Source organism: Phyllobates terribilis, unplaced genomic scaffold (genome assembly GCF_046119375.1).
Source record: "Phyllobates terribilis strain yellow unplaced genomic scaffold, ASM4611937v1 Scaffold_1__5_contigs__length_1240528914, whole genome shotgun sequence".
NCBI lineage: Eukaryota > Metazoa > Chordata > Amphibia > Anura > Dendrobatidae > Phyllobates > Phyllobates terribilis.
Window position 1 is genome coordinate 601,928,973 of NW_027362761.1, and position 22,284 is coordinate 601,951,256.

A 22,284-nucleotide genomic window follows, 5' to 3' on the forward strand; every position below is an offset into this window, starting at 1 on the left:
CCGCGCTGAACAAGTAAACTGGACTTTTCTGCTTTTAAAGAACTGAGTCGTCTTTTATTCCACAGCATACAGCCCAAACTACAGCACCCCACACTCACCCAGGGACAACCACGTCCCCATATTTCTAAACAAAAAAAGACTCACATATTGTATAGAAAGCGGAATAAGAAACCGTTAAAACAAGGCCGGGCCCAAATCACAAAGAAGCCAACTCAAACAGCAAGATATCGTACAGGAGAAACATGAGTAATTATGGCATAAAATAGATTTTATTAGAAAATATTCTTATTAAAATGACAATAGTGTAAAGTACATAATAGAAACAACAAAGCATGGGAAAAATGGATCAGGTCAAGTGACACCATGTCCATGTACAAGGGGCCCCAATATATCCAATATGGATAACACAGGTAAATATATATGTGTATGAGTTACTACAGGGTGGGCCATTTATATGGATACACCTAAGTTAAATGGGAATGATTGGTGATATCAACTTCCTGTTTGTGGCACATTAGTATATGGGAGGGGGGAAACTTTTCCAGATGGGTGGTGACCATGGTAGCCATTTTGAAGTCGGCCATTTTGGATCCAACTTTATTTTTTTCAATGGGAAGTCATGTGACACATCAAACTTATAGAGAATTTCATAAGAAAAACAATGGTGTGCTTGGTTTTAACGTAAATTTATTCTTTCATGATTTTTTTTACAAGTTTATGACCACTTATAAAATGGGTTCAAAGTGCTGCCCATTGTCTTGGATTGTCAATGCAACCCTATTCTCCCACTCTTGACACACTGATAGCAACACTGCAGAAGAAATGCTAGCACAGGCTTCCGGTATCCGTTGTTTCAGATGCTGCACATCTCGTATCTTCACAGCATAGACAATAGCCTTTAGATGAACTCAAAGATAAAAGTCTCAGGGGTTCAAATCGGGAGACCTTGGTGGCCATTCAACTGGCCCACGACGACCAATCCACTTTCCAGGAAACTGTTCATGTAGGCATTCTCGGACCTGACACTCATAATGTGGTGGTGGCACCATCTTGTTGGAAAAACTCAGGGAACGTGCCACCTTCAGTGCATAAAGAGGGCAACACATCATCATGTAGCAATTTCAGATATCCAGTGGCATTGAGGTTTTCATTGATGAAGAATGACCCCACTATCTTTGTACCCCATTAGCCACACACCATACCATCAAGATACCACCCGGTATATTTGAGTAAGATTTAACAGCCTCAGTAGGAAGTATGCACCAACATTAGGGTTACAATAAAAATAATAATACCCATAGCCAGGGCTCTGGCTGGGCCAGTTAAGAATGGTCATAGAGTTGTTCTGAAGCCACTCCTTTATTATTTTAGCTGTGTGCTTAGGGTCATTGTCTTGTTGGAAGGTGAACCTTCGGCCAAGTCTGAGGTCCAGAGAACTCTGGAATAGACTTTCATCCAGGATATCTCTGTACTTGGCTGCATTCATTTTTCCTTAATTGCAACCAGTCATCCTGACCCTGCAGCTGAACCCCCCCCCCCCCCCCCATAGCATGATGCTGCCACCACGTTTCACTGTTGGGATTGTATTGGGCACGTGATGAGCAGTGCCTGGTTTTCTCCACACATACCGCTTAGAATTATCACCAAAAAGTTCTATCTTCATCTCATCAGACCAGAGAATCTTATTTCTCATAGTCTGGGAGTCCTTCATGTGCTTTTGAGCAAACTCTATGCGGGCTTTCATATTTCTTGCACTGAGGAGAGGCTTCCGTTGGGCCACTCTGCTATAAAGGCCTGACTGGTGGAGGGCTGCAGTGATAGTTGACTTTGTGGAACTTTCTCCCATCTCCCTACTGCATCTCTGGAGCTTAGCCACAGTGATCTTGGGGTTCTTCTTTCCTCTCTCACCAAGGCTCCTCTCCCACGATTGCTCAGTTTGGGTGGACGGCCAGGTTTAGGAAGACTTCTGGTGGTCCCAAACGTCTTCCATTTAAGGATTATGGAGGCCACTGTGCTCTTAGGAACCTTGTGTAATGCAGGAATTCTTTTGTAACCTTGCCCAGATCTGTGCCTTGCCACAATTCTGTCTCTGAGCTCCTTGGGCAGTTCCTTCGAGTTCATGATTCTCATTTGGTCTGACATGCACTGTGAGCTGTGAGGTCTTATATAGACAGGTGTGTGTCTTTCCAAATCAAGTCCTATCAGTTTAATTAAACACAGCTGGACTCCAATGAAGGAGTAGAACCATCTCAAGGAGGATCGCAAGGAAATGTACAGCATGTGACTTAAATATGAGTGTCTGAGCAAAGGGTCTGAATACTTATGATCATGTGATATTTCAGTTTTTCTTTTTTAATAAATTTGCAAAAAATTCTACATTTGTTTTTTTTCCAGTCAAGATGGGGTGCAGAGTGGACTTTAATGAGAAAAAAAAATGAACTTTTTAGAATTTACCAAATGGCTGCAATGAAGCAAAGAGTGAAAAATTTAAAGGGGTCTGAATACTTTCCGTACCCACTGTATCTGTCAGTGAATGGGATCTGTCCCCTGCAGGATCCCATAGCATGGGGAAGTAGCTGATGGATAAATTGCCTGTAAATAATAAAAAGGGAGGAATTGTTGTGGTAAATATTTATACTTTGCTTTGATTATTATTTTACACAAATTTACATATACATTTGATAATTTTAATATTAGTTTTATAAGTGTTATTCATAAAAGCGATAACACAGGGTGTAGAGCTGTGTTTCTGTTACAATTTCCTCTGTTTTTTTAAAGTACAGTTAATTGGATATAGTTTTAGTTTCAAGGACATCTGCAGATGTTTCCATAATTACAATTTTGTTATTTTCAATTAAAATGCTTTCTTTCCCCAATTAAAATATCTGCAGCGTGAGGTAATGTAAAGCCTGTAAAGACATTCCCCTTCTCATATCTCTGCTGTTGTAATAAATATATGTGACAGCTTCTGAGACTCAGACAAGAATTGTACTCAGACACTGGCTGTGTGTTATTCTCTTTTCTCCGATGCATCATATTGATTCTATTTATCTAATTTGAACCAAAAATGGCCGACAGATTTAGAGATAATTATCCTGTAACTAAGGCTCCGATCACATCTACAAGACGTCACCGACCACGACCGATGGATCCTGTAACTAAGGCTCCGATCACATCTACAAGACGTCACCGACCACGACCCATGGATCCTATAACTAAGGCTCCGATCACAACTACAAGACGTCACCGACCACGACCGATGGATCCTGTAACTAAGGCTCTGATTACATCTACAAGACGTCACCGACCACGACCGATGGATCCTGTAACTAAGGCTCCGATCACATCTACAAGACGTCACCGACCACGACCGATGGATCCTGTAACTAAGGCTCCGATCACATCTACAAGACGTCACCGACCACGAGCGATGGATCCTGTAACTAAGGCTCCGATCACATCTACAAGACGTCACCGACCACGAGCGATGGATCCTGTAACTAAGGCTCTGATCACATCTACAAGACGTCACCAACCACAACCGATGGATCCTGTAACTAAGGCTCCGATCACATCTACAAGACGTCACCAACCACGACCGATGGATCCTGTAACTAAGGCTCCGATCACATCTACAAGACGTCACCAACCATGACCGATGGATCCTGTAACTAAGGCTCCGATCACATCTACAAGATGTCACCGACCACGACCGATGGATCCTGTAACTAAGGCTCAGATCACATCTACAAGACGTCACCGACCACGAGCGATGGATCCTGTAACTAAGGCTCCGATCACATCTACAAGACGTCACCAACCACGACCGATGGATCCTGTAACTAAGGTTCCGATCACATCTACAAGACGTCACCGACCACGACCGATGGATCCTGTAACTAAGGCTCCGATCACATCTACAAGACGTCACCAACAACGACCGATGGATCCTGTAACTAAGGCCCGATGACATCTACAAGACGACCACGACCGATGGATCCTGTAACTAAGGCTCCGATCACATCTACAAGACGTCACCGACCACGACCGATGGATCCTGTAACTAAGGCTCCGATCACATCTACAAGACGTCACCGACCACGACCCATGGATCCTATAACTAAGGCTCCGATCACATCTACAAGACGTCACCGACCACGACCGATGGATCCTGTAACTAAGGCTCCGATCACATCTACAAGACGTCACCGACCACGACCGATGGATCCTGTAACTAAGGCTCCGATCACATCTACAAGACGTCACCGACCACGACCGATGGATCCTATAACTAAGGCTCCGATCACATCTACAAGACGTCACCGACCACGACCGATGGATCCTGTAACTAAGGCTCCGATCACATCTACAAGACGTCACGGACCACGAGCGATGGATCCTGTAACTAAGGCTCCGATCACATCTACAAGACGTCACCGACCACGAGCGATGGATCCTGTAACTAAGGCTCCGATCACATCTACAAGACGTCACCGACGTCGAGCGATGGATCCTGTAACTAAGGCTCCGATCACATCTACAAGACGTCACCAACCACGACCGATGGATCCTGTAACTAAGGCTCCGATCACATCTACAAGACGTCACCAACCACGACCGATGGATCCTGTAACTAAGGCTCCGATCACATCTACAAGACGTCACCAACCATGACCGATGGATCCTGTAACTAAGGCTCCGATCACATCTACAAGATGTCACCGACCACGACCGATGGATCCTGTAACTAAGGCTCAGATCACATCTACAAGACGTCACCGACCACGAGCGATGGATCCTGTAACTAAGGCTCCGATCACATCTACAAGACGTCACCAACCACGACCGATGGATCCTGTAACTAAGGTTCCGATCACATCTACAAGACGTCACCGACCACGACCGATGGATCCTGTAACTAAGGCTCCGATCACATCTACAAGACGTCACCAACAACGACCGATGGATCCTGTAACTAAGGCCCGATGACATCTACAAGACGACCACGACCGATGGATCCTGTAACTAAGGCTCCGATCACATCTACAAGACGTCACCGACCACGACCGATGGATCCTGTAACTAAGGCTCCGATCACATCTACAAGACGTCACCGACCACGACCCATGGATCCTGCAACTAAGGCTCCAATCACATCTACAAGACGTCACCGACCACGACCGATGAATCCTGTAACTAAGGCTCCGATTACATCTACAAGACATCACTGACCACGAGCGATGGATCCTGTAACTAAGGCACCGATCACATCTACAAGACGTCACCGAACACGAGCGATGGATCCTGTAACTAAGGCTCCGATCACATCTACAAGACGTCACCGACCGCGAGCGATGGATCCTGTAACTAAGGCTCCGATCACATCTACAAGACGTCACCGACCACTGATGGATCCTGTAACTAAGGCTCCGATCACAACTACAAGACGTCACCGAACATGAGCGATGGATCCTGTAACTAAGGCTCCGATCACATCTACAAGACGACACCGACCACGGCCGATGGATCCTGTAACTAAGGCTCCGATCACATCTACAAGACGACACCGACCACGACCGATGGATTCTGTAACTAAGGCTCCGATCACATCTACAAGACGACACCGACCACGACCGATGGATCCTGTAACTAAGGCTCCGATCACATCTACAAGAGGTCACCGACCACGAGCGATGGATCTTGTAACTAAGGCTCCGATCACATCTACAAGACGTCACCGACCACGAGCGAAGGATCCTGTAACTAAGACTCCAATCACATCTACAAGACGTCACCGACCACAACCGATAGATCCTGTAACTAAGGCTCCGATCACATCTACAAGACGTCACCGACCAGGACCGATGGATCCTGTAACTAAGGCTCCGATCACATCTACAAGACGTCACCGACCACAACCGATGGATCCTGTAACTAAGGCTCTGATCACATCTACAAGACGTCACCGACCAGGACCGATGGATCCTGTAACTAAGGCTCCGATCACATCTACAAGACGTCACCGACCACAACCGATGGATCCTGTAACTAAGGCTCTGGTCACATCTACAAGACGTCACCGACCAGGACCGCTGGATCCTGTAACTAAGGCTCCGATCACATCTACAAGACGTCACCGACCACGACCGATGGATCCTATAACTAAGGCTCCGATCACATCTACAAGACGTCACCGACCACGACCGATGGATCCTGTAACCAAGGCTCCGATCACATCTACAAGACGTCACCGACCACTGATGGATCCTGTAACTAAGGCTCCGATCACATCTACAAGACGTCACCGACCACGACTGATGGATCCTGTAACTAAGGCTCCGATCACATCTACAAGACGTCACTGACCACGACTGATGGATCCTGTAACTAAGGCTCCGATCACATCTACAAGACGTCACCGACCACGACTGATGGATCCTGTAACTAAGGCTCCGATCACATCTACAAGACGTCACCGACCACAACCGATGGATCCTGTAACTAAGGCTCTGGTCACATCTACAAGACGTCACCGACCAGGACCGCTGGATCCTGTAACTAAGGCTCCGATCACATCTACAAGACGTCACCGACCACGACCGATGGATCCTATAACTAAGGCTCCGATCACATCTACAAGACGTCACCGACCACGACCGATGGATCCTGTAACCAAGGCTCCGATCGCATCTACAAGACGTCACCGACCACGACCGATGGATCCTGTAACTAAGGCTCCGATCACATCCACAAGACGTCACCAACCACGAGCGATGGATCCTGTAACTAAGGCTCCGATCACTGATGGATCCGGTCTCTCGGCCTCTGGTCTCCTCCTGGAATCCCCTCAGTGCTGACGTCACACAGATCCTGCTCTGTCTCCAGGAATATAATCTGCGGGGAATGTTCTCTGCTCTGTATATAATGTCTCCTGGGCGCAGGTCTCTGTATAATGGCTGATAACAGAGAGAACAGAGATCCAGGAGAAGTATGAAGCGTCTGCCGCACTGAGGGGGAGGAGCTGTGGTGACGTCATCATTATCACATGTCCTTCTCTTCTCTCCTGAGCCCCTCCCCCTGATCACATGGCGGTGACGTCACCACAGGTCCTCCAGCTCTCAGTGCAGCAGCCCGTCCTGGTTGTGTGCAGTTCTTGCTCTCTGTTATCAGCCGGCAGGACGAGATCCCTCCAGCTGATCCAGTGCTCATCCCTCCTTCTCCTGAATGACCCCGAGGATGGACGAGGACGAGACCACCAGAAGATTATTACACTTCACCCTGGAGATCATCTCCCTGCTGAGCGGAGAGGTAACTCCTCTACATTTCTATCAGCTTTATTGTGTTATGTAACAAGTCCGACATTGGGTTTTTCTATCTGATCTGAGAGCAGCATGATGTGGGGGCAGAGACCCTGATTCCAGTGATCTGTCACTTACTGGGCTGCTCGCTGCAGTTATGATGAAATCCCTGTTTTCTCTGCTGTAGATCTAGTAGTGCTCCAACACTGAGCTCTGTGTAGCCCCGCCCACAGCCCTGATTGGCTGCTCTCTGTACACTGTGCATAGGCAGAAATCTGCCAGTCAGTGGTGGGGTAGTGACGACCTGGCAGCAGGTTTACTCGACCTCCAGTGATCGTCTCCTTCTGATTAAACAGGGATTTTATCAAAACTGCAGCAAGCAGCTCAGTAAGTGACACATTGCTGGAATCAGGGTCTCTGCCCCGACATCATGCTGCTCTCAGATTAGTTGGCAAAAATATGGTGACAGATTCCCTTTAACCCCTTCACGACATTCACCGTACATGTACAGCGTGAGGATCACACGGATTCACTCCAAGCCGCGATCATCGACAGGTGTTAGCGGTATATAGGAGCTGACGGTGATAGCGGCGATCTCAAGCGTTTAAACCCTTGGATGCTGCTATCAGTAGTGACAGAGACATCGATGGGCGTCGGCGAGGGAGGGGGCTCACTCCTTGCTCCGATCGGCACAACGAAATTGTGATCACATTGTGCCGATTGATTCCATGGTTACCACGGTCCAAAAGATGGCTGCAGAGTCACCAGGGACGGTGGCCTGTAAGCTCCAGCTCAGAGCAGCACCTAACGCCTCCTCCCCGTGTATGAGATACTGAATTGATGCCCTGCAGTGTAAAAGCATCCAGAGTATTAGATCAGCGATCCGGGCAGGAAATGTTCAAAAGTATAATGTTTCCCCCACCATGCTTCTCGGTTGGGAAGATGTTCTTAGGATTGTACTCATCCTTCTTCCTTCAAACACGGCGAGTTGCGTTAATACCAAAGAGCTAAATTTTTGTCTCATCTGACAACAGCACCTTCTCCCAATAACTCACAGAATCATCCAGATGTTCATTGGCAAACTTCAGACGGGCCTGCACATGTGCCTTCTTGAGCAGGGGGGACCTTGCGGGCACTGCAGGATTTTAAACCTTTAAGGCGTAATGTGTTACCACTGGTTTTCTTGGTGACTGTGGTCCCAGCTGCATTGAGATCATTAACAAGTTCCCCCCGTGTAGTTTTAGGCTGATCTCTCACCTTCCTCATGATCAAGGATACCCCACGAGGTGAGATTTTGCATGGTGCCCCAGATCGATGTCAGTTGGCAGTCATTTTGTATTTCTTCCATTTTCTTACCATTGCACCAACAGTTGTCTCCTTCTCACCCAGCATCTTACTTATGGTTTTGTAGTCCATTCCAGCTTTCTGCAGGTCTATTATCTTGTCCCTGACATCCTTAGAAAGCTCTTTGGTCTTGCCCATGTTGTAGAGGTTAGAGTCTGACTGATTAATTGAGTCTGTGGACAGGAGTCTTGTATACAGGTGACTATGTAAGACAGCTGTCTTTAATGCAGGTAAAGAGTTGATTAGGAGCGTCTAACTGGTCTGTAGGAGCCAGAACTCATAATATTTTGTAGAGGATCAAATACTTATTTCTCTCTGCAAAATGCAAATAAATTAATTTAATTTATAGAATGTTATTTTCTTTATTTTTTTTGTTGTGGGGGGGCATATTCTATCTCTCAATGTTAAAATTAACCTACCCTTAAAATTATAAACTGTTCATGTCTTTGTCAGTGGGCAAACTTACAAAAACAGCTAGGGATCAAATACTTATTTCCCCACTGTATAGCATGAGCCCCCCCCATAGCCTCCTATATAGAACATGAGCCCTCCATAGCTTCCTATATACAACATGAGCCCCCCATAGCCTCCTATATACAGCATGAGCCCCCATAGCCTCCTATATACAATGTCATAGGAAATATTAAAGTAATATTAAGAAAATGTCGCACTCCCCAAGTTGTTCTTTCCCCTTCACTTATCCACTATCTGTCTGTATGCAAATTATCACACACAGGAGGAGTAGCTTGTAGACATATGCCAGTACAAAGAGAGGTGGCAAACCCAATTAGCATGAGAGTGTGTTTTCCAGTGACACAAACCTGCGACAATTTACATCTAGCTGATGAAGATTTAGTCCTGGGCTTCAAACGAATTCAACAGAAATCTTCAGTCGGACGGGCACTGCTGCAAAATGTTGAATATCTGAAGTTCTATACTTCCGATAATAATTGGACCCATATTTTTAGTGGCAGGGTCAGCTAAGGAGCAATATGGATATTCTTCCGTAGCTGTAAGCCCCTCCGGTGAGCTGTAACTCAAAAATAGAGAATAACGGACCGGAGCCAGGTCATGTGTGGTCTCTAAACAAAGGTAAATTCATACTGGAAAATATGGTATCACTTTCGGGTTTCTGCGATCTACCAGAGATAAGTTATCCCAGAAGTTAGAGATTCTAATAAAAATATGAAGGGTGGAGCCCAGCCCACGTGATGTCATCACAGGGGGTGGGTGGGCAGGTTTCCCCCTTCGGCATAAAAGTCCCAGCCGAAGGGGGGTTCAGTATTCATTGCCGGGATGTGGGATTGATTCTAAAAGCAAAGGATCACGTTCGATAACGATCAAATCATTGGAGCTCCCTCTCTTTTGGATTAAATATAAAATGTAATAGTCCTGTTTCTTTTGTTCTGTAATCGTTCCCACCCCCAAAGCCATACGCTACCAGAACGCAGACGTCCTACCCGGCCTGTGTTATATTTCAAATTGGGTCGGTGGTGGCAGCGAATAATAATAAGTGGGCTATTGTGAAGCTGGCAGTGACTGTACTGGGGTGTATACACATATTCCATGCATTGGAATCCGCAGGTGTGTACGCCATACACTCACTGGATGCTTGCCGATACCTATGTAGTGCGTAATCGGGGTCGTGTGTGCACGAATCCCTGATGAAATCTTGACAGAGTGACTGCAGTGGTGGGATATTGTGTGATCTCGCCGGTGTCGTCCCTGTGGAAGTCCTGACATACAGCATGAGCCCTCCATAGCCTCCTATATACGGCATGAGCTCCTACATAGCCTCCTATATATAGCATGAGCCCCCAAAATAGCCTCCTATATAAAGCGTGAGCCCCCCCATAGCCTCCTATATACAGAATGAGCCCTCACATAGCCTCCTAAATACAGCATGAGCCCCCATAGCCTCCTTTATACAGCATGAGCCCCCACATAGCCTCCTATATACAGCATGAGCCGCCACATAGCTTCCTATATACTTAATGAGCCCTCACATAGCCTCCCATATACAACATGAGCCCCTGCAGAGCCTCCCATATACAGCATGAGCCCTCACATAGCCTCCCATATACAACATGAGCCCCTGCAGAGCCTCCCATATACAGCATGAGCCCCTGCATGTTAGAACCCTCCTGTTAGTTTTTGCTATCTTGTGTTTTGCGGTCACGTGACCAGATGCCTATTTATTCCAGCTCCGCCCTTCTGGCTTTACTGGACTTCAGTGTTTTCTAGACTGTCTTTCTAGCCAGGTGCTTCGGTGCCTATCTCCGTCAGTTTGCTTGGTCCTCTGGGACCTCTAGTACTTTTTGTCAGTTTGTCTTTTTGCTCTGCAACAACTTCTGTTAGGAGGTGTCCCATTTTGTCCCAGTCCTTAGTTCTTTTAGGGACCTTTCCCTTTATTCTATAGGTCTCCGTTCAGACTAGCCGAGGACGAAGGCGGGTCTGTTCACAAGGAACAGGCTGCCCGCTACATCGTAGGGATTCAACTTAGTCTTACTGTAGGGACAGCTCTCCCCATTCTTTCCTTAGTTTATGTTGCAGATCATAACACTGCAGAGCCTCCCATATACAGCATGAGCCCCTGCAGAGCCTCCAATATACAGCATGAGCCCCTGCAGAGCCTCCCATATATAGCATGAGCCCCGCAGAGCCCCCCATATATAGCATGAGCCCCCACATAGCCTCCCATATATAGCATGAGTCCTCGCATAGCCTCCCATATGCAGCAAGAACCACGCAGAACCTCCCATATACAGCATGAGCCCCCGCAGAGCCTCCCATATACAGTATGAGCCCACGCAGAGCCTTCCATATACAGCTTGAGCCCCTGCATAGCCTCCCATATACAGCATGAGCCCCCTCATAGCCTCCCATATATAGCATGTGCCCCCGCAGAGCCTCCCATATACAGCATGAGCCCCCGCAAAGCCGACCATATACAGCATGAGCCCCCGCAGAGCCGCCTATAAACAGTATGAGCCTCCCCATAGCCTCCTATATACAGCATGAGCCTCCCCATAGCCTCCTATATATAACATGAGCCCTCACATAGCCTCACTATATACAGCATGAGCCCTCACATAGCCTCCTATATACAGCATGAGCCCCCGCAGAGCCTCCCATATACAGTATGAGCTCCCACATAGCCTCCCATATACAGCATGAGCCCTCACATAGTCTCCCATATACAGCATGAGCCCTCACATAGCCTCCCATATACAGCATGAGCCCTCACATAGCCTCCCTATATACAGAATGAGCCCCCACATAGCCTCCCATATACAGCATGAGCCCTCACATAGCCTCCCTATATACAGCATCATCTCCCACATAGCCTCCCATATACAGCATGAGACCCCACATAACCTCCCATATAGAGCATGAGCTCCCGTATAGCCTTGCATATACACTGTGTTCCAAATTATTATGCAAATAATATTTTCTCAGATTTTCCCAAATTACCTATATGAATTGCAGTCATTGTAATTTTCCAGTCAAATAACTATTAGAGTACAATTGAAAGGTTTTAGTACAAACTGCCTATGATAACAGGATATTTTTAAAAAATAAAAAACTCAAACTCAGAGTTTTCAACCTTTTTATTTTAATAAAGAACAAAAAAATGGTCATTTTTGAAATTATAAGCATTAGCAGGTTATTACAAACTGAAATCAAACAGTTTTCACCTCAAAACTTTATTCTAGGTGATGTTACATTTGCACATAGGACCGCTTGTTCGAAAGGAGCTTCTGAACTCTCTCGTCCATTGAATTTGTCAGGTTTTGGATGGTTTCTGCTTCAATTGTTTTGTATGAGGACAGAATACCCTCCCAGAGCTGTTGCTTAGATGTGAACTGCCTCCCGCCATCATAGACACTCCTTTTGATGATGCTCCAGAGGTTCTCAATGGGGTTGAGGTCAGGGGAGCATGGGGGCCACACCATAAGTTTGTCCCCTTTTATGCCCATAGCAGCCAGAGATGCATATGTGTTATGTGCAGCATGAGACGGGGCATTATCATGCATGAAAATGATCTTGCTGCGGAATGCACGGTTCTTCTTCTTGAACCATGGCAGGAAGTGCTGTTTGAGAAACTCAACATACATTATAGAGTTCATCTTTACCCCTTCAGGGATCCTAAAGGGGCCGACAATCTCTCTCCCTATGATTCCAGCCCAAAACATTACTCCACCTCCTCCTTGTTGGCGCCGTAGCCGTGTTTGCATGGGGTGTCCATCAACCAGCCATCCTCCACTCCATCCATCTGGACCATCGAGTGTTGCACGGCACTCATCGGTGAACAAAATAGTTTTGAAGTCAGTCTTCATGTATTGTTTGGCCCACTGGAGCCGTTTCTGCTTGTGTGCAGTGGATAGAGGAGGTCGACAGGATGGATTACGCACAGCTGCAAACCTCTGAAGGACCCTGTTGTTCGGGGGACGTTGGAGGCACCAACAGCTTCAAAAACTTGTCTGCTGCTATGACAAGGCTTTTTTGCCGCTGCTCTTTTAACCTGACGTAATTGCCTGTAGGAAAGAGTCCTCAATTTTCCCTTATCAGCACGCACACGTGTGTACTGTGAATCAGCTACATACTTCTTGATTGTGCGATGATCACGATGAAGTGTCTTGGCAATGTTGATTGTAGTCATGTCTTGACCTAAACACTCCACAATTTGTTGCTTCTCAGCAGCCGACACATCCTTTTTCTTTCCCATTTTGCCAGAAAATGTAGGCTGCTTAATAATGTGGGACAACCTTCTTAAGTAGTCTTGCCTTTCATTGGACACACCTGCCAAACTAATTAGCACAGGTGTCTGCAATTGCTTACAGTCATATAAAGAGCCCTGACACACATCACCATCAATGAGTTTAACCCCTTAACAACATTAGACGTACTAATACACGTCTGTGCTCTGGGACTTAAGTGTCTGACCCGTATTAGTACGTCATGGCGATCGCGCGCGCACACAGGCTGTGCGGGCGCGATCGCCGCCGGGTGTCAGCTGATTGTCACAGCTGACACCCGGTACTACGTGCAGGGAACGGTCCCGCACCGCTCCCGGCACATTAACCCCTGCAATGCTGCTTGCGGTGGCAAGGGGAGGTGATCGCCGAGACTCACCTCCTCTTCCGGCCTCCAGCGCTATCTGCCGCGGCTTCCAGGATGTTGCCATGACGACCCGATGTCGTCATGACAACATCCGGGTCACCAGACAGCAGGAAGATTTTTTGGACATGTGCAGTGCATTTCCAAACTATCTTCTCCCAATGCAGCGCTGACAGCCTGCATAGCACAGGTATGGTGCTCCATTCCTGTGCCATGCAGGCGATCAGAGAAAAAAAAGTGAAAGTCCCATAGTGGGACAAAGTAAAAAAGTAAAAAAAGTGTCATAAAGTGAAAAAAAATAAAAATAAAAAAATAATCCACCAAAAATAAAAATATAATGTACCCATCAATAAATATTATTATAAAAAAACAAACAAACAATAAAAGTACACATATTTGGTATTGCCGCGTCCGGAACGACCTGACCTATAAAACTGTCTCACTAGTTAACCCCTTCAGTGAACACGGTAAAAAAAATAATAATAAAAAACGAAGCAAAAAACAATGCTTTATTATCACACCGCCAAGCAAAAAATGAAATAACACGCGATCAAAAAGACGAATATAAATAAAAATGGTACCGCTGAAAACGTCATCTCGTCCCGCAAAAAAACAAGTCACCATACAGCTCCATCAGCCAAAAAATAAAAAAGTTATAGCTCTCAGAATAAAGCGATGCTAAAAAATAATTTTTTTCTATAAAATTGCTTTTATTATGTAAAAGTGCAAAACATAGAAAAACAATATAAATGTGGTACCGCTGTAAACGTACTGACCCGAAGAATAACGCTGCATTATCAATTTTACCACATGCGGAACGCATTAAAAAAAAAAAAAAAAAAGAAAACGACACTTTTTCATTTTTATGAATCAATTTGTGAAGCACCTGGGGGTTCCAAGTGCTCACTATGCATCTAGATAGGTGCCTTGGGGGGGTCTAGTTTCCAAAATGGGGTCACTTGTGGGGGAGCTCCAATGTTTAGGCACACAGGGGCTCTCCAAACGCAACATGGTGTCCGCTAACAATTTGAGCCGATTTTCCATTCAATTTGTTAGCGGACACCATGTTGCATTTGGAGAGCCCCTGTGTGCCTAAACATTGGAGCTCCCCCACAAGTGACCCCATTTTGGAAACTAGACCCCCCAAGGCACCTATATAGATGCATAGTGAGCACTTGGAACCCCCAGGTGCTTCACAAATTGATTCGTAAAAATGAAAAAGTGGAAAGAAAATACTTTTTCATTTTTACAAATCCAATGTTTAGGCACATCAGGGGCTCTCCAAATGCAACATGGCGTCCGCTAATTATTCAAGCAAATTTTACAATCAAAAAGTCAAATGGCGCTCCTTCCCTTCCGAGCCCTGCTGTGCGCCCAAACAGTGGTTTTTCCCCACATATGGGGTATATGCGTGCCCAGGGGAAATTGCACAACAAATTTTGGGGTCCATTTTTTCTTGTTACCCCTGTGAAAATAAAAAAAAATTGGGTCTAAAGTAACATTTTTGTGAAAAAAGTTAAATGTTCATTTTTTTCTTCCACATTCCAAAAATTCCTGTGAAGCACCTGAAGGGTTAATAAAGTTCTTGAATGTGGTTTTGAGCACCTTGAGGGGTGCAGTTTTTAGAGTGGTGTCACTTTTGGGTATTTTCTTCATAAAGACCTCTAAAAGTGACTTCAAATGTGATGTGGTCCCTAAAAAAATGGTTTTGTAAATTTTGTTGGAAAAATGAGAAATCGCTGGTCAACTTTTAACCCTTATAGCTCCCTAGCAAAAAAAAATTTTGGTTCCAAAATTGTGCTGATGTAAAGTAGACATGTGGGAAATGTTATTTATTAAGTATTTTGTGTGACATATCTCTCTGATTTAAGGGCATAAAAATTCAAATTTTGAAAATTGCAAAATTTTCGCCAAATTTCCATTTTTTTCACAAATAAACGCAAGTGATATTGAAGAAATTTTACCACAATCATGAAGTACAATATGTCACGAAAAAAACAATCTCAGAATCAGCGGGATCCGTTGAAGCTCCAGAGTAATTACCTCATAAAGTGACAGTGGTCAGAATTGTAAAAATTGCAAACCACCCTCGGAGGTAAAGGGGTTAGCTGACAAACAAAAAAATTCTTACCTTATCACTCCTAAACACTTTTTGCATAATAATTTGGAACACAGTGTACAGTGGCATGTAAAAGTTTGGGCACCCATGGTCAAAATTACTGTTATTGTGAACAGTTTAAAGCAAGCTGAAGTTGAAATGATCTCTAAAAGGCCTAAAGTTAAAGATGATAATTCCTTTATATTTTAGGCAAAAAAATATATATATTTTCATGTTTTACATTTTAAAATGACAGAAAGGAAAATAGGCAAATGCAAAACTTTGGGCACCCTGTATGGTTAGTACCTAGTAGCGCCCCCTTTTGCAAGTATCACAGCTTGTAAACGCTTTTTGTAGCCGGAGAAGAGTCTTTCAATTCTTCTTTAACTTTAGGCCTTTTAGAGATCATTTCATCGTCAACTTGCTTAACTGTTCACAATAACAGTAATTTTGACCATGGGTGCCCAAACTTTTACATGCCACTGTACAGCATAAGCCCCCACATAGCCTCCCATATAACAGCATGAGCCCCCACATAGCCTCCCATATACAGCATGAGCTCCCACGTAGCCTGCCATATATAGCATGAGCCCCCACATAGCCTCCCATATACAACATGAGCCCCCACATAGCCTCCCATATACAGCATGAGCTCCCACGTAGCCTGCCATATATAGCATGAGCCCCCACATAGCCCCCCATATACAGCATGAGCCCCCACATAGCCTCCCATATACAGCATGAGCCCCACATAGCCTCTCTACATACATACAAGCACCACATACTCACTTCTCTCTCGTTCCCCCGGCGCTCTGCCTCTGCTTCTGTCTCTGATGCACTGACTCTCTGCAGTGCACAGCTGACACGATGAAATGATGTTATCATGTCAGCTGTCTCATAAGCTGATTGGTGGAAGATGGCGGCTGCGATCCAAGGGCCAGACTGTAACAGCCAAAGGGCCGGATGTGCCCCTCGGGACGCAACTTTTTTCCACCTCTGACTTTAAGTGCAACTGGTCAGAATTCAAAAATTTGTCCTGGTCAGGAAGGTGAAAACAGGCTGGGGGTGAAGGAGTTAATAGGAACCTGTAATTAGGTTTTTGGTCAAAAAGCCACAACTATTTCATTATGTCTCTGGGGTTTGGTGTTTTACCACTTTTTCTCCATACGCAGGATTACACAATAGTAAGGAAGACACAGGGGGAGGGTGTGACTCCCATCATCCATCTCCAGGAGTCAGGAGGGTGGAGCCCGGACCCCATCACAGAGCCTCCCCCGCACCCCCCGATACATGAGAGGAAGAGGAAGAAGATCCTAGAGCTCAGCAACAAGATGATTGAGCTGCTGAGCGGAGAGGTGACTGCTGGGACATTATACAGGACAGCACTGGAGGATTCTGGGTGATGAGCGGAGAAGTGACTGCTGGGACATTATACAGGGCAGCACTGGAGGATTCTGGGTGATGAGCGGAGAGGTGACTGCTGGGACATTATTCAGGACAGCACTGGAGGATTCTGGGTGATGAGCGGAGAGGTGACTGCTGGGACATTATGCAGGACAGCACTGGAGGATTCTGGGTGATGAGCGGAGAGGTGACTGCTGGGACATTATACAGGACAGCACTGGATTATTCTGGGTGATGACCGGAGAGGTGACTGCTGGGACATTATACAGGACGGCACTGGAGGATTCTGGGTGATGAGCGGAGAGGTGACTGCTGGGACATTATACAGGACAGCACTGGAGGATCCTGGGTGATGAGCGGAGAGGTGACTGCTGGGACATTATGCAGGACAGCACTGGATTATTCTGGGTGATGACCGGAGAGGTGACTGCTGGGACATTATACAGGACAGCACTGGAGGATTATGGGTGATGACCGGAGAGGTGACTGCTGGGACATTATACAGGACAGCACTGGAGGATTCTGGGTGATGACTGGAGAGGTGACTGCTGGGACATTATACAGGACAGCACTGGAGGATTCTGGGTGATGAGCGGAGAGGTGACTGCTGGGACATTATACAGGACAGCACTGGAGGATTCTGGGTGATGAGCGGAGAGGTGACTGCTGGGACATTATACAGGACAGCACTGGAGGATTCTGGGTGATGAGCGGAGAGGTGACTGCTGGGACATTATACAGGACGGCACTGGAGGATTCTGGGTGATGACGGAGAGGTGACTGCTGGGACATTATACAGGACAGCACTGGAGGATTCTGGGTGATGAGCGGAGAGGTGACTGCTGGGACATTATACAGGACAGCACTGGAGGATTCTGGGTGATGAGCGGAGAGGTGACTGCTGGGACATTATACAGGACAGCACTGGAGGATTCTGGGTGATGAGCGGAGTGGTGACTGCTGGGACATTATACAGGACAGCACTGGAGGATTCTGGGTGATGAGCGGAGAGGTGACTGCTGGGACATTATACAGGACGGCACTGGAGGATTCTGGGTGATGACGGAGAGGTGACTGCTGGGACATTATACAGGACAGCACTGGAGGATTCTGGGTGATGAGCGGAGAGGTGACTGCTGGGACATTATACAGGACAGCACTGGAGGATTCTGGGTGATGAGCGGAGAGGTGACTGCTGGGACATTATACAGGACAGCACTGGAGGATTCTGGGTGATGACGGTGTCGTTGTTGTCAGGTTCCTATAAGGTGTCAGGACGTCGCTGTCTATCTCTCCATGGAGGAGTGGGAGTATCTAGAAGGACACCAGGATCGGTACCAGGAGGTGATGATGGAGGAGCTCCGGCCTCTGACATCACCAGGTGAGAGGAGACTCTTGTTGGCTCCGGCGGATGTGATGACGTCTCTTGGCCTCTTCTTATAATATAACAGCGGATTGTCCTTTGCTTTCCTTATGAGGAGGTCAGAGTTCTCTTTAAGTTCTTTCAGATCTCGTTGTTCTCAAACTGTTAAGATTATGAAATTTTTGTCCCTGAAATTTTGTGTTCTGTTTCAGTGCAAGTACAGGTGCTTCTCACTAAATTAGAATATGATCAAAAAGTTAATTTATTTCAGTTCTTCAATGCAAAAAGTGAAGCTCCTATATTATATAGAGTCATTACACACAGAGGGATCTATTTCTCATGTTTATTTCTGTTAAAGGGATTGTCCACTACTATGTAAAATATGCCAAAGCGTTTTTATGATGAAAAGCAGCTTCTTTATAATTACCTCCCTCTGCCTTTTCTGCCTGCGAGCGGCGCTATCACTGGCCGCTCACAACCATCACGTGATCCCCGGCTGCAGCCGCCTCTGACATCCGCTGACGTCATGACAAGTCCAGGCTCTTCCACGTTCCACCGGTGGCTGCCTGGTTGTTGGGTGGGTTATCCCCGCGCGTCATACCCAGCATCCACCGCACGCTCTCCCTCTCCTCATTCATTGGGAAAGCGCGCGGTGGATGCTGGGTGTGACGCGGTGGGATAACCCAGCCCACAACCCAGCATCCACTGCGGGGACCCCAGCGTTGAGTCACGCCTCAATAGACAGGACGTCAGCGGGGGATCACGTTCTGCCTGTGAGCGGCCAGTGATAGCGCCACTCACAGGCAGAAAAGGCAGAGGGAGGTAATTATAAAGAAGTTGCTTTTCATCATTATGGATTACAGCCAATGAAAACACAAGTCATTATCTCAGTAAATTAGAATATTTTATAACAGCTTGAAAAATTATTTTAAAATCCGAAATGTTGTCCTACTGAAATGTATGTTCAGTAAATGCACTCAGTACTTGGTCGGGCTCCTTGTGCATCAATTACTGCATCAATGCGGCATGGAGGGATCAGCCTGTGGCTGCTGAGGGGCTATGGAAGCCCAGGTGGCTTTGATAGCAGCCTTCAGCTCGTCTGCATTGTTGGGTCTGGGGTCTCTCATCTTCCTCTTGACAATACCCCATAGATTCGCTATAATAGATTCTCTATGGGGTTAAGGTCAGGCGAGTTTGTAGGTCATCTTCAATAATTTCCTAGAAAACATCCAAGCTAGGTGGATGAGATTTGACTGGATAGTGTAGTGTGGCGGTGTTCAAACAGTGCAATGTAACAGTGACCTAAGAATGTCCAACTTAAAGTTTTTTTATTGTCCAAAAACTCACACATGAAGGCAGCTTTATCCTCTGAATCGCAACCGGGTTGTCCAAAATAGTCCGTACCAACAAAACACCGTTGTCGACTGCACTGCCGTCTCACTCTGAGGTATGTCAGCTTTGCCTACTCGGGACTCTGTGTTCACGTCACACAGGCCTGTATAGCACGGAGCCTCCTGCTCTGCAGCTTGCAAACCAAAGACTGACACACCCAAACCTTTGTTGAAGGTTTTTAAATGGATTCTGTGGCCATGAGACCCGGCTGGAGGGAGCGACTCGCCCCACTGCCACCTGTAGATCACTCCGAAAATAAAAGCCCATGTCGGGTTTTCTTAATCTGCCTTGGTCAAATAGCTTGACCAAGTTAAACTTCTTTTATTTTGCACTGCATCCACAGCTGTGCCTGTGATTCCAGTGCACTCCAGTAGGTTCAGTGTGCCTCTATGTGCATTCTGGGGGATACATACCGAGATTTTTTTTTTTTACAACAAACGATTGAAAGTAACTGTCTGTTGTATTGAATCGCTGGCTGGAGTTTTATGATCAAGAAGTGAACCCTGTCAAAAGTTCCAGTTCTATTGGGAACATTATCATGAGAAACTTCTTGTAACGAGTTCTCCATGTTCTCATTCTGTTCATTGACCATGAAATGACAACGCAAAGTGAAAGTTCTCACAAATTTATTCACAGCTAATAAAGTTCTATAAACGTCAAACTCAATTGTCGGGGAGAAGGTTAAGCCTTTGGATAGAACTGTAACTTCAGCCTCTGTTAATAGATAGCTTGACATGTTAATTACCGTGTTTTCCAAAGTTTCCTTTGTCGTTGGAGATATCTTTTATGTTTCCTTCCACCCCTCCTCCTTCTTTTTCTCTGTCGTTCTTTAAAGATGATTGAGTATTTCTCATTTCATGTATTTCTACAATTTGTGTTACGTCGAAAATTATTTAAAGACGAATCAGAAACATTATCAGAGGTATTATCATCCGTATTATCCGGTGAAGTGTCATTATCGGTGAAACTAACTCTTTTAGAGGTAGAGGGGTGAGAGTGTGTTTTACTCCTCGGTTTATGAATGGTTTTGGAAGCAGAATGCGCTTTCTTATAGTTTCTCTTCCAAGTGTAGACCTCATTTTGGATATAATCCATATGGTCCCGTTCAAACTTTGCCTTTTTGGTTGCCATAATATGTTCCTCTAGCTTGGAGAATTTATTTTTAATGACAATGTTCCAATCGTTATATTGTTTTAAGGATACACATTCCTGCAATGATGCCTTCAAAGTGGGGATATCAGTTTTGGTAGTTTGTGGAGATTTTTATATTTAATGATAAGTTTCATTAACTGAAAGGAACAGTTGTCCAGGATGCCATTCCATTCATTGCTAAAATCCTTAGAAAAATTGGTAGTAGCAATTTTTTTTTACGTGAAGACCTCTTCGGATCATTATTTTTTCAGCCTAAGAGCTTAGAGTGATTCTGTCCCACCAAATACTGAAATACCAGCATTAGAAACCACCACAGGTGGTATAGGTGGAGGTTGCACTGTATTGTAAAAGTGTATTAAATTCAATATGTTCGTAATGGCTGATTGACATCCAACTGGCCATAAATATAAGTATTGGGGAGCAAGACTGCAGACTTAAAATTCAAAAGGAGGAGAAAAGGGGAAACCTCTAAAATTAGTTTTATAAATTTTGTTGGAAAAATTAGAAATATGTTTAAAAAATGATGATGATGTAAAGTAGACATGTGGTAAATGTTAGTTATACTACACAAAATAGTTAATACATACAGTGGCTTGCGAAAGTATTTACCCCCGTGGCTTTTTTAACTATTTTGTTACATTACAACTTGTGCTTCAAAATTTTTGTACTTCGATTTGTGTGTGATGCATCAGCTCTAAATAGTCTAAGTTGGTGAAGTGAATTGAGAAAAATATGTGCAAAAATTAATTTTATGGGATTAAATCACCAAAAATTTGCATGTGCATACGTATGTCCCCCTTTTGCTATGAAGCCTCTAAAAATTTCTGATGCAAGCAATTACCTTCATAAGTCATATGCTTAGTGACAGGACGTTCCCTTGTGTGCAATATAAGTGTCACATGTCTGTCACTGTATACACTTTACCTTTTCTGAAAGGCCACAGAGGCTGCAACACCATTAACAAGAGGAACCACTAACCAAACAACACCATGAAGACCAAGGAGATCTCCAAACAACACCATGAAGACCAAGGAGATCTCCAAACAACACCATGAAGACCAAGGAGATCTCCAAACAACACCATGAAGACCAAGGAGATCTCCAAACAAGTC

The 22,284-nt window shown here is 45.4% G+C and overlaps 1 protein-coding gene across 1 annotated transcript in view; it reads left to right on the forward strand.

Moving 5' to 3' along the window:
* The first annotated feature begins 7,079 nt into the window (after positions 1–7,079).
* LOC141272295 (uncharacterized) overlaps positions 7,080–22,284 on the forward strand; it is a 50,259-nt gene continuing 35,054 nt past the window's right edge. The window contains exons 1-3 of the mRNA XM_073682859.1: positions 7,080–7,308; positions 17,034–17,216; positions 18,523–18,646. Coding sequence (XP_073538960.1) covers positions 7,225–7,308; positions 17,034–17,216; positions 18,523–18,646 — 391 coding nt within the window. The 5' untranslated portion in view covers positions 7,080–7,224. The remainder of the gene's footprint in view (positions 7,309–17,033; positions 17,217–18,522; positions 18,647–22,284) is intronic.